General features: G+C 41.2%; 1 protein-coding gene across 8 annotated transcripts in view; it reads right to left on the bottom strand.

Annotated features, from left to right (window-relative positions):
* LOC139766213 (DNA excision repair protein ERCC-8-like) overlaps positions 1-27,198 on the bottom strand; it is a 137,429-nt gene that overhangs the window by 32,753 nt on the left and 77,478 nt on the right. For 7 of the 8 annotated variants that reach the window (XM_071694568.1, XM_071694551.1, XM_071694523.1 and 4 more), the window contains one exon: positions 18,570-18,746. In XM_071694568.1, the coding sequence (XP_071550669.1) occupies positions 18,570-18,746 (177 nt within the window). Of the gene's footprint in view, positions 1-3,376; positions 3,531-18,569; positions 18,747-27,198 lie in introns of all 8 variants that reach the window. The other variant, XM_071694588.1, reaches the window with a different exon arrangement.

Raw genomic sequence — 27,198 nt, 5'->3', positions numbered from 1 at the left:
AACAGACGAAAGAAATGACCCAACCCCCCCCCATACACATGAATATACATACATCCACACACGCAAATATACATACCTACACAGCTTTCCATGGTTTACCCCAGACGCTTCACATACCTTGCTTCAATCCACTGACAGCACGTCAACCCCGGTATACCACATCGCTCCAATTCACTCTATTCCTTGCCCTCCTTTCACCCTCCTGCATGTTCAGGCCCCGATCACACAAAATCTTTTTCACTCCATCTTTCCACCTCCAATTTGGTCTCCCTGTTCTCCTTGTTCCCTCCACCTCCGACACATATATCCTATTGGTCAATCCTTCCTCACTCATTCTCTCCATGTGCCCAAACCACTTCAAAACACCCTCTTCTGCTCTCTCAACCACGCTCTTTTTATTTCCACACATCTCTCTTACCCTTACGTTACTCACTCGATCAAACCACCTCACACCACACATTGTCCTCAAACATCTCATTTCCAGCACATCCATCCTCCTGCGCACAACTCTATCCATAGCCCACGCCTCGCAACCATACAACATTGTTGGAACCACTATTCCTTCAAACATACCCATTTTTGCTTTCCGAGATAATGTTCTCGACTTCCACACATTCTTCAAGGCCCCCAGGATTTTCGCCCCCCTCCCCCACCCAATGATCCACTTCCGCTTCCATGGTTCCATCCGCTGCCAGATCCACTCCCAGATATCTAAAACACTTCACTTCCTCTAGTTTTTCTCCATTCAAACTCACCTCCCAATTGACTTGACCCTCAACCCTACTGTACCTAATAACCTTGCTCTTATTCACATTTACTCTTAACTTTCTTCTTCCACACACTTTTCCAAACTCAGTCACCAGCTTCTGCAGTTTCTCACATGAATCAGCCACCAGCGCTGTATCATCAGCGAACAACAACTGACTCACTTCCCAAGCTCTCTCATCCCCAACAGACTTCATACTTGCCCCTCTTTCCAAAACTCTTGCATTTACCTCCCTAACAACCCCATCCATAAACAAATTAAACATATTTTTTTTTTTTTTTTTTTTTTTTTTTAAATTTTCCAAAAGAAGGAACAGAGAATTGGGCCAGGTGAGGGTATTCCCTCAAGGCCCAGTCCTCTGTTCTTAACGCTACCTCTCTAATGCGGGAAATGGCGAATAGTTTGAAAGAAAGAATAAATATATATATATATATATATATATATATATATATATATATATATATATATATATATATATATATATATATATATTTTCATCTATTTTGCTTTGTTACTGTCTCCCGCATTTGCGAGGTAGCGCAAGGAAACAGACGAAAGAAATGGCCCACCCCACCCCCATACACATGTATATACATACACGTCCAAACATGCAAATATACATACCCATACATCTTAATGTACACATATATATACACACACAGACACATACATATATACACATGCACACAATTCACACTGTCTGCCTTTTTTAGTTCCCATCGCCACCTCGCCACACATGGAATAACATCCCCCTCCCCCCTCATGTGTGCGAGGTAGCGCTAGGAAAAGTCAACAAAGGCCCCATTCGTTCACACTCAGTCTCTAGCTGTCATGCAATAATACCCGAAACCACAGCTCCCTTTCCACATTCAGGCCCCACAGAACTTTCCATGGTTTACCCCAGACGCTTCACATATATATACACACATATATATATATATATATCACTTATTATACTTAACTGCCTTCATCCACTCCCGTCACTACCCCGTAACACAGAAGATAGCCCTCATCCCCCTACAGTGCGGCAGCACCAGGAAAAGACAAAAAAGGCCACATTCACTCATACTCAGTCTCTAGCTGTCATGTGTAATGCACCAAAAACACAGCTCCTTTTCCACATCCAGGCCCCACAGACCTTTTCATGGTTTACCCCATACACTTCACATACCCTGGTTCCGTCCACTGATAGCACATTGACCCTGGTAAACCACATCATTCAAATTCACTCTATTCCTTCCATGCCTTTCACCCTCTTGTGCATTCAGGCCTCAATCCCTCAAAATCTTTTTCATTCCATCCTTCCACATCCAATTTGGTCTCCTGCTTCTCCTTCTTCCCTCCACCTCTGACACATATATCCTCTTTGTCAATCTTTTCTCACTCATTCATTCCAAGTGTCCAAATTATTTCAACACGCCCTCTTCTGCTCTCTGAACCATACCCTTTTTACTACCACACATCTCTCTTATCCTTTCATTAGTTACTCGATCAAACCACCTCACATCACATATTTTCCTCAAACATTTCATTTCCAACACACTACCCTCCTCTGTACAACCCTATCTATAGCCAATGCCTCGCAACCAAATAACATTGTTGGGACTACTATTCCCTCAAACATACCCATTTTTGCTTTCCGAGATAATGTTCTCGCCTTCCACACATTCTTCAATGCTCCCAGAACCTTTGCCCCCTCCCCCACTCTGTGACTCACATCCACTTCCATGGTTCCATACGCTGCTAAGTCCACTCCCAAATATCTAAAACACTTCACTTCCTCCAGTTTTTCTCCATTCAAACTTAGCTCCCAATTAACTTGTCCCTCAACCCTACTGAACCCAATAACCTTGCTCTTATCCAAATTTACCCTCAACTTTCTCCTTTCACACACTTTACCAAACACAGTCACCATCCTCAGCAGTTTCTCACCCGAATCAGCCACCAGGGCTGTATCATCAGCGAACAACAATTGGCTTACTTTCCAAGCTCTCTCATCCACAACAGACTGCATACTTGCCCTTCACTGCAAAACTCTTGCATTCACCTCCTTAACCACCCTACCCATAAACAAAATAAACAACCATGAGAACATCATGCACCCCTGCCACAAAGCGACATTCACTGGTAAACAATCACTCTCCTCTCTTCATACTTGTACACATGTCTTATATCCTTGGTAATAACTTTTCACTGCTTCTAGCAACTTACCTCCTTTCCCATATACTCTTAAAGCCTTTCACAAAGCATCTCTATCAACCCTATCATAAGCCTTTTCCCCTTTTCCAGATCCATAAATGCTACATACAAACCCATCCATTTTTCCAAGTATTTCTCATACACATTTTTCAAAGCAAGCACTTGATTCACACATCCTCTACAACTTCTGAACCCACACTGCTTTTCCCCAGTTTGATGCTATGTACATGCCTTTACCTTCTCAATCGATACCCTCCCATAAAATTTCCAAGGAATACTCAACAAACTTATGCCTCTGTAATTTGAACACTCACCTTTATCCCCTATGCCTTTCTAAAATGGCACTGTGCATGCATTACACCAATCCTCAGGCACTTCACCATGATCCATACATACAATGAAAATCCTTACCAACCATGTATTCCCCAAGTGTCGTAGAAGGTGACTAAAGAGGGCGGGAGCAGGGGGTTGGAAACACCCCCTCCATGTATTTGAATTTCTAAAAAGGGAAACAGAAGGAGTCAAGCGGGGAGTGGAAATGGTGAGGAGCTTGAAGATTTCTGTGCTAAAAAAGGACCAGAGATTGGGAATACCTTGTTTAAAAAGATATATATATATATTTATATATCTATTTATTTTGCTTTGTCGATGTCTCCTGTGTTTGCGAGGTAGCGCAAGGAAACAGACGAAAGAAATGGCCCAACCCACCCCCATGCACATGAATATACATACACGTCCACACACGCAAATATACATACCTATACATCTCAATGTACACATATATATACACACACAGACATATACATATATACACATATACATAATTCATACTGTCTGCCTTTATTTATTCCCATCGCCACCTCGCTACACATGGAATAACATCCCCCTCCCCCCCTCATGTGTGCAAGGTAGCACTAGGAAAAGACAACAATTCGTTCACACACAGTCTCTAGCAGCCATGTAATAATGCCCGAAACCACAGCTCCCTTTCCACATCCAGGCCCCACAAAACTTTCCATGGTTTACCCCAGACGCTTCACATGCCTTGATTCAATCCATTGACAGCATGTCGACCCCGGTATACCACACTGATCCAATTCACTCTATTCCTTGCCCGCCTCTCACCCTCCTGCATGTTCAGGCCCCAATCACTCAAAATCTTTTTCACTCCATCTTTCCACCTCCAATTTGGTCTCCCACTTCTCGTTCCCTCCACCTCCAACACATATATCCTCTTGGTCAATCTTTCCTCACTCATTCTCTCCATGTGCCCAAACCATTTCAAAACACCCTCTTCTGCTCTCTCAACCACACTCTTTTTATTTCCACACATCTCTCTTACCCTTACAGTACTTACTCGATCAAACCACCTCACACCACATATTGTCCTCAAACATCTCATTTCCAGCACATCCACCCTTCTGCGCACAACTCTATCCATAGCCCACACCTCGCAACCATACAACATTGTTGGAACCACTATTTCTTCAAACATACCCATTTTTGCTTTCCGAGATAATGTTCTCGACTTCCACACATTCTTCAAGGCTCCCAGGATTTTCGCCCCCTCCCCCACCCTATGATTCACTTCCGCTTCCATGGTTCCATCCGCTGCCAGATCCACTCCCACGTATCTAAAACACTTTACTTCCTCCAGTTTCTCTCCATTCAAACTTACCTCCCAATTGACTTGACCCTCAATCCTACTGTACCTAATAACCTTGCTCTTATTCACATATACTCTTAACTTTCTTCTTTCACACACTTTACCAAACTCAGTCACCAGCTTCTGCAGTTTCTCACATGAATCAGCCACCAGCGCTGTATCATCAGCGAACAACAACTGACTCAACTTCCCAAGCTCTCTCATCCCCAACAGACTGCATACTTGCCCCTCTTTCCAAAACTCTTGCATTCACCTCCCTAACAACCCCATCCATAAACAAATTAAACAACCGTGGAGACATCACACACCCCTGCCGCAAACCTACATTCACTGAGAACCAATCACTTTACTCTCTTCCTACACGTACACATGCCTTACATCCTCGATAAAAACTTTTCACTGCTTCTAACAACTTGCCTCCCACACCATATATTCTTAGTACCTTCCACAGAGCATCTCTTTCAACTCTATCATATGCCTTCTCCAGATCCATAAATGCTACATACAAATCCATTTGCTTTTCTAAGTATTTCTCACATACATTCTTCAAAGCAAACACCTGATCCACACATCCTCTACCACTTCCGAAACCACACTGCTCTTCCCCAATCTGATGCTCTGTACATGCCTTCACCCTCTCAATCAATACCCTCCCATACAATTTACCAGGAATACTCAACAAACTTATACCTCTGTAATTTGAGCACTCACTCTTACCCCCTTTGCCTTTGTACAATGGCACTATGCATGCATTCCGCCAATCCTCAGGCACCTCACCATGAATCATACATACATTAAATAACCTTACCAACCAGTCAATAATACAGTCACCCCCTTTTTTAATAAATTCCACTGCAATACCATCCAAACCTGCTGCCTTGCTGGCTTTCATCTTCCGCAAAGCTTTTACTACCTCTTCTCTGTTTACCAAATCATTTTCCCTAATCCTCTCACTTTGCACACCACCTCGACCAAAACACCCTATATCTACCACTCTATCATCAAACACATTCAACAAACCTTCAAAATACTCACTCCATCTCCTTCTCACATCCCCACTACTTGTTATCACCTCCCCATTAGCCCCCTTCACTGAAGTTCCCATTTGCTCCCTTGTCTTACGCACTTTATTTACCTCCTTCCAAAACATCTTTTTAGTCTCCCTAAAATTTAATGATACTCTCTCACCCCAACTCTCATTTGCCCTCTTTTTCACCTCTTGCACCTTTCTCTTGACCTCCTGCCTCTTTCTTTTATACATCTCCCACTCATTTGCATTTTTTCCCTGCAAAAATCGTCCAAATGCCTCTCTCTTTCCTTTCACTAATAATCTTACTTCTTCATCCCATCACTCACTACCCTTTCTAATCAACCCACCTCCCACATTTCTCATGCCACAAGCATCTTTTGCGCAAGCCATCACTGCTTCCCTAAATACATCCCATTCCTCCCCCACTCCCCTTACCTCCTTTGTTCTCACCTTTTTCCATTCTGTACTCAGTCTCTCTTGGTACTTCCTCACACAAGTCTCCTTCCCAAGCTCACTTACTCTCACTACCCTCTTCACCCTAACATTCACTCTTCTTTTCTGAAAACCCATACAAATCTTCACCTTCGCCTCCACAAGATAATGATCAGACATCCCTCCAGTTGCACCTCTCAGCACATTAACATCCAAAAGTCTCTCTTGCGCGCGCCTGTCAATTAACACGTAATCCAATAACACTCTCTGGCCATCTCTCCTACTTACATGTGTATACTTATGTATATCTCAATTTTTAAACCAGGTATTCCCAATCACCAGTCCTTTTTCAGCACATAAATCTACAAGCTCTTCACCATTTCCATTTACAACAGTGAACACCCCATGTATACCAATTATTCCCTCAACTGCCACATTACTCACCTTTGCATTCAAATCACCCATTACTATAACCTGGTCTTGTGCATCAAAACTACTAACACACTCATTCAGCTGCTCCCAAAACACTTGCCTCTCATGATCTTTCTTCTCATGCCCAGGTGCATATGCACCAATAATCACCCATCTCTCTCCATCAACTTTCAGTTTTACCCATATTAATCGAGAATTTACTTTCTTACATTCTATCACATACTCCCACAACTCCTGTTTCAGGAGTACTGCTACTCCTTCCCTTGCTCTTGTCCTCTCACTAACCCCTGACTTTACTCCCAAGACATTCCCAAACCACTCTTCCCCTTTACCCTTGAGCTTCGTTTCACTCAGAGCCAAAACATCCAGGTTCCTTTCCTCAAACATACTACCTATCTCTCCTTTTTCACATCTTGGTGTCATCCACACACATTTAGACACCCCAATCTGAGCCTTCGAGGCGGATGAGCACTCCCTGTGTGACTCCTTCTTCTGTTTCCCATTTTAGAAAGTTAAAATACAAGGAGGGGAGGATTTCTGGCCCCCCGCTCCCGTCCCCTCTAGTCGCCTTCTACGACACGTGAGGAATGCGTGGGAAGTATTCTTTCTCCCCCCCTTTTTTTTTTTCCAAAGGAAGGAACAGAGAAGTGGGCCAAGTGAGGATGTTTCCTCAGAGGCCCAGTCCTCTGTTCTTAACGCTAACTCGCTGACACGGGAAATGGTGAATAGTATGAAAGAAAGAAAGAAAGAAAGAAAGAATATATATATATATATATATATATATATATATATATATATATATATATATTTTTTTTTTTTTTTTTTTAATACTTTGTCGCTGTCTCCTGCGTTTGCGAGGTAGCGCAAGGAAACAGACGAAAGAAATGGCCCAACCCCCCCCCATACACATGTACATACACACGTCCACACACGCAAATATACATACCTACACAGCTTTCCATGGTTTACCCCAGACGCTTCACATGCCTTGATTCAATCCACTGACAGCACGTCAACCCCTGTATACCATATCGCTCCAATTCACTCTATTCCTTGCCCTCCTTTCACCCTCCTGCATGTTCAGGCCCCGATCACACAAAATCTTTTTCACTCCATCTTTCCACCTCCAATTTGGTCTCCCTCTTCTCCTCGTTCCCTCCACCTCCGACACATATACCCTCTTGGTCAATCTTTCCTCACTCATTCTCTCCATGTGCCCAAACCATTTCAAAACACCCTCTTCTGCTCTCTCAACCACGCTCTTTTTATTTCCACACATCTCTCTTACCCTTACGTTACTTACTCGATCAAACCACCTCAAACCACACATTGTCCTCAAACATCTCATTTCCAGCACATCCATCCTCCTGCGCACAACTCTATCCATAGCCCACGCCTCGCAACCATACAGCATTGTTGGAACCACTATTCCTTCAAACATACCCATTTTTGCTTTCCGAGATAATGTTCTCGACTTCCACACATTTTTCAAGGCTCCCAAAATTTTCGCCCCCTCCCCCACCCTATGATCCACTTCCGCTTCCATGGTTCCATCCGCTGACAGATCCACTCCCAGATATCTAAAACACTTCACTTCCTCCAGTTTTTCTCCATTCAAACTCACCTCCCAATTGACTTGACCCTCAACCCTACTGTACCTAATAACCTTGTTCTTATTCACATTTACTCTTAACTTTCTTCTTCCACACACTTTACCAAACTCAGTCACCAGCTTCTGCAGTTTCTCACATGAATCAGCCACCAGCGCTGTATCATCAGCGAACAACAACTGACTCACTTCCTAAGCTCTCTCATCCCCAACAGACTTCATACTTGCCCCTCTTTCCAGGACTCTTGCATTTACCTCCCTAACAACCCCATCCATAAACAAATTAAACAACCATGGAGACATCACACACCCCTGCCGCAAACCTACATTCACTGAGAACCAATCACTTTCCTCTCTTCCTACACGTACACATGCCTTACATCCTCGATAAAAACTTTTCACTGCTTCTAACAACTTATATATATATATATATATATATATATATATATATATATATATATATATATATATATATATATATATATATAAGTTTACATGTGCAGGTAGGAGAGATGGTTAAATGGGGTTACTGGATTACATGTTAATTGATGGGCATGTAAAAAACTTTTGGAAATTAATGTACTGAGAGGAGCAGATGAAGGGATGTATAATCATTATCTTGTGAAGGCGAAGGTGAAGATTTGTAGAGGTTTCCAGGAAGGAAGAGAGAATGTTGGGGAGAAGAGAGTGGTGAGAATAGGTGACACTGGAAAGGAGACTTGTGTGAGGAAGTACCAATAGAGATTGAGTGTAGAATGGCAAAACGTGAAAGCAAATGACTTGAGGGGATTGGGTGAGGAATGGGATGTATCAAGGGAAGCTGTGATGGCTAGTGCAAAAGATGCAGGTGGTATGAGAAAGTTCGGAGCTGGGCAGATTAGAAAGGTTAGTGAGTGGTGGGACGAAGATGTAAGGTTAATAGTAAAAGAGAAGAGAGAGGCTTTTGGATGATACTTGCATTGAAGTAGTGCAAATGACTGAGAGATGTATAAAAGAAAGTGGCAGGAGGTCAATAGAAAGGTGCAAGAGGTGAAAAAGAGGGCAAATGAGAGTTGGGGTAAGATAGTATCATTAAATTTTAGGGAGAATAAAATGATGTTTTAGAAGGAGGTAAGTAATGTATGTAAGACAAGAGAACAAATGGAACATCAGTGAAGGGGCAAGTGGGGAGGTAATAATAAGTTGTGATGAAGTGAGAACGAAATGGAGTGAGTATTTTGAAGGTTTGTTGAATGTGTTTGATGACAGAGTGGCAGATATAGGGTGTTTTGGTCAGGGTGGTGTTTGAAGTGAGAGGGGTCAGGGAGAATGATTTAGTAAACAGAGATGAGGTAGTGAAAGCTTTGCTTAAGATGAAATCCAGCAAGCCGGCGGGTTTGGATGGTAATGCAGTGAAATTTATTAAAAATGGGGGTGACTGTGTAGCTGATTGGTTGGTAAGGATATTCAATGTATTTATGGATCATGATGAAGTTCCTGAGGATTGGCGGTATGCATGCATAATGCCATCGTACAAAGGCAAAGGGGACAAAGGTGAGTGTTCAAAGTACAGAGGCATAATCTTATTGAGTATTCCTGCGAAATTATATGGGAGGGTATTAATTGAGAGGGTAGAGGCATGTACAGAACATTAGATTGGGGAAGAGCAGTGTGGTTTCATAAGTGGTATAGGATGTGTGGATCAGGTGTTTGCTTTGAAGAATGTATGAAAGAAATACTTAGAAAAACAGATGAATTTGTATGTAGCATTTATGGATCTGGAGAAGGCATATGATAGGGTTGATAGAGATACTTTGTGGAAGATTTTTAAAAGTATATGGTGTGGGAAGTAAGTTGATAAAAGCAGTGAAAAGTTTTTACCAAAGATGTAAGGCATGTGTACAAGTAGAAAGAGAGGAGATTGACTGGTTCCCAGTGAATGTCAATTTGTGGTAGGGGTGTGTGATGTCCCCATGGTTGTTTAATTTGTTTATGGATGGAGTGGTAAAAGGAGGTAAATGCAAGAGTTTTGGAGAGAGGTGCGAGTATGCAGTCTGCTGTGGATGAGAGGGCCTGAGAAGTGAGTCAGTTGTTCTTTGCTGATGATACAGCCCTGGTGGCTGATTCGGGTGAGAAACTACAGAGGTTGGTGACTGAGTTTGGAAAAGTGTGTGAATGGAGAGGGTTGAGAGTAAATGTGAATAAGAGCAAGGTCATTAGGTTCAGTAGGGTTGAGGGACAAGTTTGAATGGAGAAAAATTGGAGAAAGTGAAGTGCTTCAGATATCTGGAAGTAGAATTAGCAGCGGATGGAACCATGGAAGCGAGACACAGGTTGGTGGAGGAGGCGAAGGTTCTATGAACAATGAAGAATGTGTGGAAGTAGAGAAAATTATCTTGGAGAGTAAAGATGGGTATTTTTGTGGGAATAGTAGTTCCAAGAATAATATATGGTTGCAAGGCATGGGCTATAGATAGGGTTGTATGGAGGAGGGTAGATGTGTTGGAATGAAATGTTTGAGGACAATATGTGGTGGTTTGATCAAGTAATGAAAAGAGAAGAGAGATGTGTGGTACTATAAAAAGTGTGGTTGAGAGAGCAAAAGAGGGTGTGTTAAAATGGTCTGGACATAAGGAGAGAATGAGTGAGAAAAGATTGACAAAGAGGACATATGTGTCAAAGGTGGAGGGAACAAGGAGAAGCGGTAGACCAAATTGGAGGTGGAAGGATGGAGTGAAAAAGATTTTGAACAATCAGGGCCTGAACATGCGGGAAGGTGAAAGGCATGCAAGGAACAGAGTGAATTGGAACGATGTGGTGTACTGGGGTTGATCAATGGACTGAACTAGAGCATGTGAAACTTCTGGGGTAAACCATGGAAAGGTCTGTGGGGCCTGGACGTGGATCAGGAGCTGTGGTTTTGGTGCATTAAACATGATAGCTAGAGACTGATTGTGAACAAATTTGGCCTACTTTGTCTGTTTTTTTGGGCTACCTCGCTGAAGCAGGGGGTAACGATGCTATTTCCTGTGGGGCAGGGTAGCACCAGAAATGGATGAAGGTAAGCAAGTATAAATATGCACATGTGTATATATGTATATGTTTGCGTATGTGTATATGTTGATATGTATATGTATGTATATGTGCGTGTATGGGTGTCTATGTATATATTTATATATATGTGCATATGAGTGGATGGGCAATTCTTCATCTATTTCCTGGTGCTACCTCGCTGACGTGGGAAACAGTGATTAAGTATAATAAAAAGAATAATGATATATCTTTTTTAAACATACTCGCCATTTCCCACATCAGCAAGGTAGCATTAAGAACAGAGGACTGAGCCTTAGAGGAAATATTCTCACTTGGCCCCATTCTCTGTTCCTTACCTCCAACTCCATATATCCTGAAGACCTTTGACAAAGCATCTCTATCAACCTTATCATATGCCTTTTCCAGATCTATAGGCCTGTTATTCCAAAAATTTCTCACACGCATCTCTCTTACCCTTTCATTGCTTACTCGATCAAACCACATCACATATTGTCCTGAAACATTTAATTTCCAACACATCCACCTTCCTTCATACAACCCCATCTATAGCCCATGTCTCACAACCATAAAATATTATTGGAACTACTATTCCTTCAAACATAACTAGTTTTGCTCTCTGAGATAAGATTCTCTCCTTCCACACATTCTTCATCACTCCCAGAATCTTCAACCCCTCCCCCACCCTGTGGCTCATTTCTGCTAAGTCCACTCCCAAATATCTAAAACACTTCACTTTCTCCAATTTTTTTCCATTCAAACTTACATCCAAATTTACTTGTCCCTTAACCCTGTTGAACCTAATAACCATGCTCATATTCACATTTACTCTCAACTTTCTCCTTTCACACACTTTTCCAAACTCAGTCACCAACTTCAGCAGTTGCTCACTCAAATCAAGCCACCAAAGCTGCATCCTCAGCGAACAACATCTGACTCACTTCTCAGGCCCTCTCATCCCCAATAGACTACAGTCTTGCCCCTCTCTCCAAAACCTAACCACCCCATCCATAAACATAATGGGAACCAATCACTCTCCTCTCTTCATACTCATACATATGCCTGGGTAAAAACTCTTCACTACTTCTAGCAGCTTACCTCCCACACTATATATTCTTAAGACCTTCCACAAAGCATCTCTATCAACCCTATCATATGCCTTCTCCAAATTCATAAATGCTACATACAAATCCATCTGTTTTTCTAAGTATTCCTCACACACATTCTTCAAAGCAAACACCTGATCCATACATCCTCTACCACTTCTGAAACCACACTGCTCTTCCCCAATCTGATGCTCTGTATATGCCTTCACTCTCTCAATCAATACTCTCCCATACAATTTCCCAGGAATACTCAACAAACTTATGCCTCTGTAGTTTGAACACTCACCTTTATCCCCTTTGCATTTGTACAATGGCACTATGCAAGCATTCTGCTAATCTTCAGGCACTTCACCATGGTCCACACACATACTGAATATCCTTACCAACCAATCAACTCTACTGCAGTACCATCCAAACCCAATGCCTTGCCGGATTTCATCTTCCACAAAGCTTTCACTACTTCTTTTCTCTTAACCAAACCATTCCCCCTGGCCCTCTCACTTCACACACTACCCTGACCAAAACACCTTACATCTACCACTCTATCATCAAACACATTCAACAAACCTTCAAAGTACTCACTCCATCTCCTTATTTCATCACTACCTGTTATTACTTGCCCCCTTGCCCCCTTTGCTGATGTTCCCATTAGTCCTCTTGTCTTATGCATGTTATTTACCTCCTTCCAAAACATCTTTTTGTTATCCTAAAGTTTATGATACTCTCTCATCTCAACTCTCATTTACCCTCTTTTTCAACCCTTGCACCTTCCTCTTGACCTATTGCTGCTTTCTTTTATACATCTCCCAATCATTTGCACACCTTCCTTGCAAGTATCATCCAAACGCCTCTCTTTTCTCTTTCACTAAAAGCTTTACTTCACCCCACCACCCCTCCTTTCTCATGCCAAACGCATCTTTTACACGTGCCATCACTGCTTCCCTAAATGCATCCCATTCCTCCTCCACCCCCCTCACATCATTTGCTCCCACCTTTTGCCATTCTACACTCAATTTCTCCTGGTACTTCCTCAAACAAGTTTCCTTTCTAATCTCACTTACTCTCACCACTCTTATCTCCAACATTCTCTCTTCTTTCTTAAAAACCTCTACAAGTCTTAACCTTCGCCTCCACAAGATAGTGATCAGATATCCCTCCAGCTGTCCCTCTCAGCAGGTAAACATCCAAAAGTCTCTCTTTCACACTCCTATCAATCAACACGTAATATAATAATGCCCTTTGACCATCTTTCCTACTCACATACATATACTTATGTATATCTCTTTTCAAACCAGGTATTCCCAATCACCAGTCTTTTTTCAGCACAAATCGAAAAGCTCTTCACCATTTCTATTTACAACACTGAATACCCCATGTACACCGATGATACCCTCAACTGACACATTACTCACCTTCGCAATTAAATCACCCATCACTAATACCTGGTCTCATGCAACAAAGCTGTTGACACACTCACTCAGCTACTCCTAAAACACTTGCCTCTCTGATCTTTCTTCTCATGACCAGGAGCATGGGCACCAATAATTACCCATCTCTCTCCATCCACTTTCAGTTTTACCAACATCAATCTAGAATTTATTTTCTTACGCTCTATCACACACTCCCACAACTCCTGCTTCAGAAGTAATGCTACTCCGTTCTTAGCTCTTGTCCTCACACCAACCCCTGACTTCACTCCTATGACTTTTCCGAACCATTCTTCACCTTTACCCTTAAGCTCCAGTTCACTCAGAGCGAGAACATCCAGGTTTTTTCCTCAAACATACCACCTATCTCTCCTTTCTTCTCATCTTGGTTACATCCACACACATTTCGACACCAAAATCTGAGCCTTCGAGGAGGATGAGCACTTCCTGCTTGACTCCTTCTGTTGCCCCATTTAGAAATTGAAATAGAAGGAGGGGAGGGTTTCCAGCCCCGGCTCCCGCCCACTTTAGTTGCCTTCTACAACAAGCGAGGAATACATGGGAAGTTGGAGCCAGGCAAGCAGTGTTCCTCCTCCTCAAAGGCTCAGGCTGGGGTGTCTGAATGTGTGTGGATGTAACCACAATGAGAAGAGAAGAGATAGGTAGCATGTTTGAGAAAAGAAACCTGGATCTTCTGGCTATAAGCCAAACAAAGCTCAAGGGTAAAAGGGAACAATAGCTAGGAAATGTCTTTGGAGTAATGTCAGGGGTTGGTGATAGGACAAGAGATAAGGAGGGAGTAGCACTACCCCTGAAGCAATTGTGGGTGTGTGTGAACTGTAAGGAAGTAAATTCTAGAAGGAGCAGCAGAGTGTGTCAGCAGTTTTGATGTACAAGATCAGGTGTTACTGGAGGGTGATTTAAATGTAAAGGTAAGTAATGTGGCAGTTGAGGGTATAATTTGGGTGCATAGGGTATTCAGTACTATGAATAAAAATGATGAAGAGTTTGTAGAGTTGCATACCAAAAAAAGAATAGTTACTGGGAATACCTGGTTTAAAAAGAGGGATATATACAGAATGGAAAAAGGTGAAAACAAAGAACGTAAGGGGAGTGAGGGAGGAATTGGATGTATTTAGGGAAGCAGTGATGGCTTGTGCAAAAGATGCTTGTGGCATGAGAAGCATGTGAGGTGGGCAGATTAGAAAGGGTAGTGAGTGGTGGGATGAAGAAGTAAGATTATTAGTGAAAGAGAAGAGAGAGGCATTTGGACGATTTTTGCAGGGAAATAATACAAATGACTGGAAGATGTATAAAAGAAAGAGGCAGGAGGTCAAGAGAAAGGTAAAAAAGGTGAAAAAGAGGGCAAATGAGAATTGGAGTTAGAGAGTATCATTAAATTTTAGGGAGAATAAAAAGATGTTTTGGAAGGAGGTAAATAAAGTGCGTAAGACAAGGGAACTAATGGGAACTTAAGTGAAGGGGGCTAATGGGGAGGTGATAACAAGTAGTGGTGATGTGAGGAGATGGAGTGAGTATTTTGAAGGTTTCTTTAATGTGTTTGATGGTAGAGTGACAGATATAGGGTGTTTTGGTCAAGGTGGTGTGCAAAGTGAGAGGGTTAGGGAGAATGATTTGGTAAACAGAGAAGAGGTAATAAAAGCTTTGCGGAAAACGAAAGCCGGTAAGGCAGCGGGTTTGGATGGTATTGCAGTGGTATTTATTAAAAAAGGGGGTGACTGTATTGTTGACTGGTTGGTGAGGTTATTTAATGTATGTATGACTCATGGTGAGGTGCCTGAGGATTGGAGGAATGCTTGCAATGGCACTGCCATTGTACAGAGGCAAAGGGGATATAAGTGAGTGCTCAAATGACAGAGGTATAAGTTTGTTGAGCATTCCTGGGAAATTATGTGGGAGGGTACTAATTGAGAGGATGAAGGCATGCACGGAGCATCAGATTGGGGAGGAGCAGTGTGGTTTCAGAAGTGGTAGAGGATGTGTGGATCAGGTGTTTGCTTTGAAAAATGTATGAGACATACTTAGAAAAGCAAATAGATTTGTATGTAGCATTTATGGATCTGGAGAAGGCATATGATAAGAGTTGATAGAGATGCTCTGTGGAAGGTATTAAGAGTATATGGTGTGGGGCAAGTTGTTAGAAGCAGTGAAAAGTGTACGTGTAGGAAGAGAGGAAAGTGATTGGTTCTCAGTGAATGTTGGTTTGCAGCAGGGTGTGTGATGTCTCCATGGTTGTTTGATGAGTCAGTTGTTGTTCGTTGATGATACAGTGCTGGTGGCTGATTTGGGTGAGAAACTGCAGAAGCTGGTGACTGAGTTTGGTAAAGTGTGTGAAAGAAGAAAGCTGAGAGTAAATGTGAATAAGAGCAAGGTTATTAGGTACAGTAGGGTTGAGGAACAAGTCAATTGGGAGGTAAGTTTGAATGGAGAAAAACTGGAGGAAGTGAAGTGTTTTAGATAACTGGGAGTGGATTTGGCAGCAAGTGGAACCATGGAAGTGAAAGTGAATCATACGGTGGGGGAGGGGGCAAAAGTTCTGGGAGCATTGAAGAATGTGTGGAAGTTGAGAACATTATCTTGGAAAGCAAAAATGGGCTAAGATGCCACTGGTAAATACTTGTTTACCATTGGCGACTTAGCCCCACCTCTTCTTTGTATATAAACTGACTGTTCTAAGTCTTCTATCTCATTCTTGTATCTCCCCAGACAATGTGATCATTACACAAAAATGCACCTGGGAACTTACTGTGCTTCATTTCTATTGTGGTTATCAGCAAACATTTTTTTTTTTTTTTTTTTTTTATACTTTGTCGCTGTCTCCCGCGTCTGCGAGGTAGCGCAAGGAAACAGACGAAAGAAATGGCCCAACCCCCCCCCCCATACACATGTACATACACATGTCCACACACGTGTATACATACCTACACAGCTTTCCATGGTCCACCCCAGACGCCTCACATGCCTTGATTCACTCCAATGACAGCACGTCAACCCCTGTATACCACATCGCTCCAATTCACTCTATTCCTTGCCCTCCTTACACCCTCCTGCATGTTCAGGCCCCGATCACACAAAATCTTTTTCACTCCATCTTTCCACCTCCAATTTGGTCTCCCTCTTCTCCTCGTTCCCTCCACCTCCGACACATATATCCTCTTGGTCAATCTTTCCTCACTCATTCTCTCCATGTGCCCAAACCATTTCAAAACACCCTCTTCTGCTCTCTCAACCACGCTCTTTTTATTTCCACACATCTCTCTTACCCTTACGTTACTTACTCGATCAAACCACCTCACACCACACATTGTCCTCAAACATCTCATTTCCAGCACATCCATCCTCCTGCGCACAACTCTATCCATAGCCCACGCCTCGCAACCATACAACATTGTTGGAACCACTATTCCTTCAAACATACCCATTTTTGCTTTCCGAGATAATGTTCTCGACTTCCACACATTTTTCAAGGCTCCCAAAATTTTCGCCCCCTCCCCCACCCTATGATCCACTTCCGCTTCCATGGTTCCATCCGCTGACAGATCCACTCCCAGATATCTAAAACACTTCACTTCCTCCAGTTTTTCTCCATTCAAACTTACCTCCCAATTGACTTGACCCTCACCCCTACTGTACCTAATAACCTTGCTCTTATTCACATTTACTCTTAACTTTCTTCTTCCACACACTTTACCAAACTCAGTCACCAGCTTCTGCAGTTTCTCACATGAATCAGCCACCAGCGCTGTATCATCAGCGAACAACAACTGACTCACTTCCCAGGCTCTCTCATCCCCAACAGACTTCATACTTGCCCCTCTTTCCAGGACTCTTGCATTTACCTCCCTAACAACCCCATCCATAAACAAATTAAACAACCATGGAGCAAACATACTCATATATAAATGTACATGTTCATACTTATTCAGTGTCATCCATTTCTGAAGCCACACCACCTCACAAGAAAGAGCATAAATGCATGAAGGAAAAGAGAAAAAGATAATACATATATTCTTTTCTTCTCCCCCACATCCAATTACTGCCCCCTATGTCAGTGAGGTAGTCTCAGGAAACAGATGAAGAAAGGCCATATCTGCTCACATCCATACACGAGCTGTCATGTGTAATGCACCGAAACCACAGCTCCCTATCTACATCTAGGCCCCACAGACCTTTCCACGATTTACCCCAGACGTTTTACATGCCCTGGTTCAGTCCATTGACAGCATGTTGATCCCTGTATACCACATCATTCCAATGCACTATATTCCATGCATGCCTTTCATCCTTCAGCATGTTCAGGCTCTGATAGCTCAAAATCTTTTTCACTCCATCCTTCCATCCCCAATTTGGTCTCCCTGTTCTCCTTGTTCCCTCCACTTCTAACAACTGAAAATAATCTGGAAACTTATGGGATGAGAAGAGGAAATCTAAGAATACCCTGCAGTAGATGAACAAATAGAGGTGATTTTTATATGATAGTTACCTGGGTAGGGCAAATTGTGATAAACAGTAAGAAGGGAATGAAGCAGTATTGTCATACCTTTTAGAATATGCTTGGATAGTCTTCTGTTACTGTCTTTTGAGAGGATATCAACCACACATGCACCATAAGCTTGAGGCTAACTTGGTTATGCCTATTTGTTATACCAGGAAAAGAACACAAAGATCAGAAAAGAAGTATGCCTGTGAACCAGTGAAGATGAGAGACTACTTAATGCAAGCCATATATTTAACTCATGCCCAGAATATGGCAACTGCATTATCACTCTTCTCCTATGAGGGTAACAGTCTGTATGAGCAACATTCAACAATACTTTTGCATTTTGTTAACTGTTTCACAAGAAACAATACCTGATATTTATGACTTCCTCTTCGGCAGCCTTTAACTGAAGCAACTTCACTGAAAGTTCGACCCTTTTTGATAGATGAAGTGTCATATATGGCCACACCTCCACTGCTTAAGCCACACAGCAAGTATCGGAAGTCTACACACTCCAAATCAGCATGTGTCACAAATGCATTAGGAAACTGTGGATATGGTATAAAAACTAAGTACACCGTGCAATTTCCTCAAATCAAAGCATGTATGCAAGCATATTCTTCCATGACAATTAAGCTACACTATTATAATGTACAGAGTATTCATTTTGGGAGAGTAAGGGTCTCTGTAGAATACTGGAACAGCATACTGCTTACATAACATACTCAGTGAATATCTAATGAAGCATGCCTCCTAATACCTAGTTGAATATGTGATTTTAAATTGCACTGGCAGTAAGTCAGACAGTAATGACAGTCATCCAATAACACTAGAATTGTTAAATCCTGACTTGAATGGATACAATTATACCTTATAGAATGAAACAGTACTAGATATTCTTGACCATTGCCTATAATCAAGTTCTTTTCCATTTTAAAAACTTCAACAATATCATCACATGAACAGTGAAAGCCATTTTTCAAACACTCTGAAATACTCTAAATTCATCTTTTTCATTAAGTGGCCACAGCTTAACTATATCAGGGGCTGGTCCTTTGCTTGTGGATACCTAAGATTTGTGAAATCTTGAGCCATTAGTGTAAATGATACTGACAGAAGTCATCACTGGCGCACAATGATGCATCTGATTAGTAATGAAGGACTTCACAAACTAAAAGCAAAAACATATGAGGTCTGTAACTTTTCTTTGCTCATAAAATTTAGTGCTGAATGGATCAAAGCCAACAACAAATTTTGATCCTTGGCCAAGATTAAAAAAATGAGTTGCAGCAAATATTTTGCTTTTATCTCAAAAATTAGATATAGTCCAGCTAAACTACCACTTTGTACATCAAATCTATAAAACTTTTCAATCTTTTTCTCTGAAATCTGTTCATTATTTCTTGATTTAAAGGGTACCTTTAGAAACAGAACACTAGGAGTTCAGGGAAAAATCCTCTCTTAGCTCCTTCCACTTTTCCTACTTTTGAAGATTAATACAGTAATATACAAGGGAGATAATTCCAGTTCCTCCACTCCTGCTCCTCTAAGTCATCTTATAAGACAAATTGGAGATTCTTGGGAAGTATTCTTTTTCCTCTATCCTCAGGGATAAACGTCTCACTGATATATACAGGATGTGCTATCATGATTGAAGTTATCTATATTCCTTTTATTTCTTATTTCATTATCATGTTATCAATTACATATAATCATTACTTCACAGTTAGCAAATGTGGCATTTCTTTGTTCCTGGCACTACCCCACTAACATGGAAAATGGAAAAAGTATAAAAAAATAAAGTCTTATAATTGAAATATATTCTGTTTATAGAATACTGTATTGTACAGATTGTTTTATTTATCAAACACCCAGATGTACATATAAAAGTATTACATTAAGAAAGAGAAAATCCGGACAGAAATGGGAATAGGTATTATATTCAAATTATTACTTATCATTATTCAACTCAAAGTAAACTACAAATGAAGCTTGTATCTTATTTCACTGTTTTAATATTCTTATCATCTGCTTCTTTGGGTATTATAATAAAAATTATTCATATTCCTTTATTCCACTATCTCATTATTCTATAATCACTCACATATCAATTTGTACTTATCAGTGCAGTAAACCCTCAGTTATTCAAAATGCTTACAAAAATCAGTCATTTTGAATAACAAAAATTCTGGTTATTCAAATTTTATTTCAAACATATTAAACAATTCAGAAACTGCCCATCCTTTGCTATATGTAGGGGTTATGCTCTGTAAAAACTTTGCATAAAGAGAAACTGTACATAACACAGACAGATTCTCCCATTACCTTCACATTATGTAACTTTTGATGTCAACTAAACTTATCTAGCCATCCTTTACTTGTTTGAAATGGCTATGGCTCAGCTACATTGTCTACTTTACATAAACACTCATAAATCTTCAGGACTTTAGACCTGAGCTGAAGGATACAAAGGCAGTTTTTCCTCTGTCTCATGATAGCATTGTTTCTATCTTCTCCATTAGTAGATTTCTAACCATTGTGGTTAGATTAGCTTTGTTTCTATGGTCACAGATGTTCTCTTCCATTTAACTGCTGGCTCTGGGGTAGATGTTGTTGGATGTTTGGATACCATATCAGCAAACATAAAGGCAGCAGATTGTAGGGAAAATCACATTAGCAGGTATACCAAAATTACAGAAGTAACACAGATCTGCACATAATGGTAACAGTGATGATGACCTGCTGGTGGGAACACGGTGTGCTCTACCCACGACCCATGCTTACTCCACATGCCAAACCTTACCGAAGTTTCGGTGCATTTTCTACCAAACTGATGCTCCCTGACCAATGTGGGCATGTTGTAAGATTTCTAGCTTCACTTCTAAGGTCAGAGAGATTTTCTTCCATTTAAATGTTGATTCTGGGATAAGAGAAGATACTGCTGGATATTTGGATGCAATACTTACAAACATAAACAGGGTGGGTTGTTGGAAAATCACATTAGCAGGTATATATAAATTTCACAGGTAGCACAGATCCACACGCGAAAGTGGTAACTGCGTGCCTGACATGCCTGCAGGTATGTGATGCGCTCCACTCAGGACCCACACTTATTCCACCTGCCAACAGTCACAGAGATTTTGGTGCACTTTCTACCTCACGTGCATCTTAAAATATTTTACCTATTCACAAATATTCTACAAAGAGAAAATACTAATATATGTAAGCAAAGAAATGCCTCAACCTTCTGCTGCTTGGTGATTCTTTAAGTCATCATGCCAATGGCAAAGTCCTTCCTAAGTACCACCTTGGACTCACCCTTTGTCAACCCCTTGCACAACTCCATCTTTATGAGGATTAAGATGTTCCTCTTGTGCTTCTCATGACACAGAGATGTCTTCAAGTAGCTCTCAGCCAAATGGGAGGGGCCATTGTCCATGATAGTAATCATGGGTGCACAGAATACACAAAAGTACAAGACCAACACACAATACCACATCAGAAAGTATGTGGGAGACAGTAAAAATTCACCAGCACCAAAAAACACCATGTGGTGGGAACACTAGTCACTGTGGGGCAGTGCACACAGTCGTATTGATTGTTTGGTAAGGATATTCAATGTATGTATGGTTCATGGTGAAGTGTCCAAGGATTGGCAGAATGCATACATAGTGCCATTGTACAAGGGCAAAGGGGATAAAGGTGAATGTTCAAATTACAGAGGTATAACTTTGTTGAGTATTGTTCAAATTACAGAGGTATAACTTTGTTGAGTATGTCTGGGAAATTATATGGGAGAGTATTGATTGAGAGGGTGAAGGCATGTACAGAGCATCAAATTGGGAAGAGCAATGTGGTTTCAGAAGTGGTAGAGGATGTGGATCAGATGTTTGCTTTGAAGAATGTATGCGAGAGATACTTGGAAAAACAGATGGATTTGTATGTGGCATTCATGGATCTGGAGAAGGCATATGATAGGGTCAATAGAGATGCTTTGTGGAAGGTATTAAGAGTATATGGTGTGGGAGGTAAGTTGCTAGAAGCAGTGAAAAGTTTTTACCAAGTATGTGAGGCATGTGTACGAGTAGGAAGAGAGGAAAGTGATTGGTTCCCAGTGAATGCCGGTTTGTGGCAGGGGTGCATGATATCTCCATGGTTGTTTAATTTGCTTATGGATGGGGTGGTTAGGGATGTGAATCTAAGAGTTTTGGAGAGAGGGGTAAGTGTGCAATCTGTTGTGGATGAAAGGGCCTGGGAAGTGAGTCAGTTGTTGTTTGCTAATGATACAGTGCTGGTTGCTGATTCAGGCTAGAAACTGCAGAAGTTGGTGACTGAGTTTGCTAAAGTGTATGAAAGAAGAAAGCTGAGAGTAAGAGCAAGGTTATCAGGTTCAGTAGGGTTGAGGGACAAGTTAACTGGGAGGTAAGTTTGAATAGAGAAAAACTGGAGGAAGTGAAGTGTTTTAGACATCTGGGAGTGTATCTAGCAGTGGATGGAACCATGGAAGCAGAAGTGAGTCACAGAGTGGGGGAGGGGGCAAAGGTTCTGGGAGTGTTGAAAAATGTGTGGAAGGTGAGAATGTTATCTCGGAGAGCAAAAATTGGTATGTTTGAAGGAATAGTGGTTCCAACAATGTTATATGGTTGTGAGGCACGGTCTATAGATAGGGTTGTGCGAGGGAGGGTGGCTGTGTTGGAAATGAGATGTTTGAGGACAATATGTAGTGTGAGGTGGTTTGATAGAGTAAGTAATGAAAGAGGAAAAGAGATGTGTGGAAATAAAAAGAGTGTGGTTGAGAGAGCTAAAGAGGGTGTACTGAAATGGTTACATCCATGGAGGGAATGAGTGAGGAAAGATTGACAAAGAGGATATATGTGTCAGAGGTAGAGGGAATTAGGAGAAGCAGGAGACCAAATCAGAGGTGGAAGGATGGAGTGAAAAAGATTTTGAGTGATCTGGGCCTGAACATACAGGAGGGTGAAAGGCATGCAAGGAATAGAGTGAATTGGAATGATGTGGTATACCAGGGTCGACATGCTGTCAATGGATTGAACCAGGGCATGTGAAACGTCTGGGGTAAACCACTGAAAGTTTTGTGGGGCCTGGATGTAGATCGGGAGCTGTGGTTTCAGTGCATTACACATGACAGCTAGAGACTGATTGTGAACGAATGTGACCTTTTTAGTATTTTCCTAGGGCTACCTCACATGCGTGCGCACACGTGGGGGGTTGCTACTTCATGTGTGGTGAGATGGCAATGGGAATGGAGGAAGGCAGCAAGTGTGAATATGTATATGTGTATATCTCTTTGTAGGTATATGTATACATATGTTGAAATGCATAGGTAGGTATTTGTGTGTGGGTGGTCATTTATGTATATAAGTGTATTTGGGTGGGTTGGGCCATTCTTTCGTCTGTTTCCTTGCACTACCTTGTTGACGTGGGAGACAGTAATTAAGTATAATAAAAAAATAAAATAAAAAAATTTCAATCTTTTAAATTTTTTCAGATACTGGAAAATTGCCAATCAAAACTGAAAAATGTGTTGGTTTGAACACTTTGATGCCTCAAATTATGGATAACAAGTTCTATGGTATGCAATCACTACAGGAACAAATTTGGTACATAGACTATATCTGCCTTATATTCATCAGCCTCTAAAAAGTAATTATGTGTATATTAGAAAAGAAAGAGAGAGAAACAAAAGAGAGAAGAATAGATAAGAATACTAATAAACAGAGATTATGTATGGCTGAAGAACATAAATGGCAACACATGAGAATTGTTAACAAATGATGCTAACCAATCATCACCAGATATTTCTAAATAAATTTCCATATGTTGTTACAAACGAGACATGTGCATACAACATATAGTTTATAAAACAGTTCATTCTGTGATAAATAACAATTTAGTCAATACCTCAAAGAAGAGGCATAGAAAAAGACAAATGATAAAAGGAAAGGGGTGACATTCCACATCACTTTTATACAGCAGCCTGTCTTTAGTACTCTATGCTGATGAAGCACTCCAAACTTTTATGCACGCTCGGAAGGATGATGGTGGTTTTAATGTACTCCTACATGGGTTTTCTTTATAGCAACATGAATGTCTTAAAAAAGTATTGATTGGAGCTGAAAATCCTGAATTCTGAGGGTAGGTCAAGGGAAACAATCTCAAGTTAAGATTTATGGCAATTTTTCAGTTACTATGGGATGGAAAAATCTCAATATATGCCTAGGAAAAAATGTGGTTTCATTTTTCTCCGGAACACATCTCACAATATATGTCTAAGGAAAATGTGGTATATTACGTGTAAATCTCACTGAAAGTAGCGTCTTCTGGGAACTTAACTAGGCTAAGTAGGGAATGTCAGGATAATAAAATTGAAATGTAGCTATGTTCATATAAGCTATTTCAAAGACTGCTTCCTATATCCCTATATGTAAGCACTGCTCAAAATGTAGAGGCCACTCGATGAAAATATTTTTTTTTTTTTTTTTTTTTTTTTTAATACTTTGTCGCTGTCTCCCGCGTTTGCGAGGTAGCGCAAGGAAACAGACGAAAGAAATGGCCCAACCCCCCCCATACACATGTATATACATACGTCCACACACGCAAATATACATACCTACACAGCTTTCCATGGTTTACCCCAGACGCTTCACATGCCTTGATTCGATGAAAATATATATAGTAAAAATATATATAGTAAAAGCTTTGCGGAAGATGAAAGCCGGCAAGGCAGCAGGTTTGAATGGTATTGCAGTGGAATTTATTAAAAAAGGGGGTGACTGTATTGTTGACTGGTTGGTAAGGTTATCTAATGTATGTATGGTTCATGGTGAGGTGCCTGAGGATTGGCGGAATGCTTGCATAGTGTCATTGTACAAAGGCAAAGGGGATAAGAGTGAGTGCTCAAATTACGGAGGTATAAGTTTGTTGAGTATTCCTGGTAAATTATATGGGAGGGTATTGATTGAGAGGGTGAAGGCATGTACAGAGCATCAGATTGGGAAAGAGCAGTGTGGTTTCAGAACTGGTAGAGGATGTCTGGATCAGGTGTTTGCTTTGAAGAATGTATGTGAGAAATACTTAGAAAAGCAAATGGATTTGTATGTAGCATTTATGGATCTGGAGAAGGCATATGATGGAGTTGATAGAGATGCTCTGTGGAAGGTATTAAGAATATATGGCATGGGAGGCAAGTTGTTAGAAGCAGTGAAAAGTTTTTATCGAGGATGTAAGGCATGTGTACGTGTAGGAAGAGAGGAAAGTGATTGGTTCTCAGTGAATATAGGTTTGCATGTGATGTCTCTATGGTTGTTTAATTTGTTTATGGATGGGGTTGTTAGGGAGGTGAATGCAAGAGTTTTGGAAAGAGGGGCAAGTATGCAGTCTGTTGGGGATGAGAGCTTGGGAAGTGAGTCAGTTGTTGTTCGCTGATGATACAGCGCTGGTGGCTGATTCATGTGAGAAACTCCAGAAGCTGGTGACTGAGTTTGGTAAAGTGTGTGAAAGAAGAAAGTTAAGAGTAAATGTGAATAAGAGCAAGGTTATTAGGTACAGTAGGGTTGAGGGTCAAGTCAATTGGGAGGTAAGTTTGAATGGAGAAAAACTGGAGGAAGTAAAGTGTTTTAGATATCTGGGAGTGGATTTGGCAGCGGATGGAACCATGGAAGTGGAAGTGAATCATAGGGTGGGGGAGGGGGCGAAAATCCTGGGAGCCTTGAAGAATGTTTGGAAGTCGAGAACATTATCTCGGAAAGCAAAAATGGGTATGTTTGAAGGAATAGTGGTTCCAACAATGTTGTATGGTTGCGAGGCATGGGCTATGGATAGAGTTGTGCGCAGGAGGGTGGATGTGCTGGAAATGAGATGTTTGGGAAGAATATGTGGTGTGAGGTGGTTTTGATCGAGTAAGTAATGTAAGGGTAAGAGAGATGTGTGGAAATAAAGAGAGCATGGTTGAGAGAGCAGAAGAGGGTGTTTTGAAATGGTTTGGGCACATGGAGAGAATGAGTGAGGAAAGATTGACCAAGAGGATATATGTGTCGGAGGTGGAGGGAACAAGGAGAAGTGGGAGACCAAATTGGAGGTGGAAAGATGGAGTGAAAAAGATTTTGAGTGATCGGTGCCTGAGCATGCAGGAGGGTGAAAGGTGGACAAGGAATAGAGTGAATTGGGTCAATGTGGTATACCGGGGTCGACGTGCTGTCAATGAATTGGATCAGGGCATGTGAAGCATCTGGGGTAAACCATATATATATATATATATATATATATATATATATATATATATATATATATATTCCCTGGGGATAGGGGAGAAAGAATACTTCCCACGTATTCCCTGCGTGTCGTAGAAGGCGACTAAAAGGGAAGGGAGCGGGGGGCTGGAAATCCTCCCCTCTCGTTTTTTTTTTTTTTTTTTTTTTTTTTTAATTTTCCAAAAGAAGGAACAGAGAAGAGGTCCAGGTGAGGATATTCCCTCAAAGGCCCAGTCCTCTGTTCTTAACGCTACCTCGCTATCGCGGGAAATAGCGAATAGTATGAAAAAAAAAAAATATATATATATATATATAAACCACATAAATATATATATATCACTTATTATTTTTTATTTTGCTTTGTCGGTCTCCCGCGTTTGCAAGGTAGCGCAAGGAAACAGACGAAAGAAATGGCCCAAGCTACGCCCATACACATGTATATACATACACGTCCACACACGCAAATATACATACCTATACATCTCAATGTACACACATATATACACACACAGACATATACATATATACACATGTACATAATTCATACTGTTTGCCTTTATTTATTCCCATTGCCACCTCGCCACACATGGAATAACATCCCCTCCCCCCTCATGTGTGCGAGGTAGCGCTAGGAAAAGACAACAAAGGCCCCATTCATTCACACTCAGTCTCTAGCTGTCATGAAATAATTCCCGAAACCACAGCTCCCTTTCCACATCCAGGCCCCACA

The sequence above is a fragment of the Panulirus ornatus genome, chromosome 4, assembly GCF_036320965.1.
Source record: "Panulirus ornatus isolate Po-2019 chromosome 4, ASM3632096v1, whole genome shotgun sequence".
In the NCBI taxonomy this organism is placed as follows: Eukaryota; Metazoa; Arthropoda; class Malacostraca; order Decapoda; family Palinuridae; genus Panulirus; species Panulirus ornatus.
Note: the sequence above shows the minus strand (reverse complement) of the source record. Positions and strands in the feature narration are given on the sequence as shown.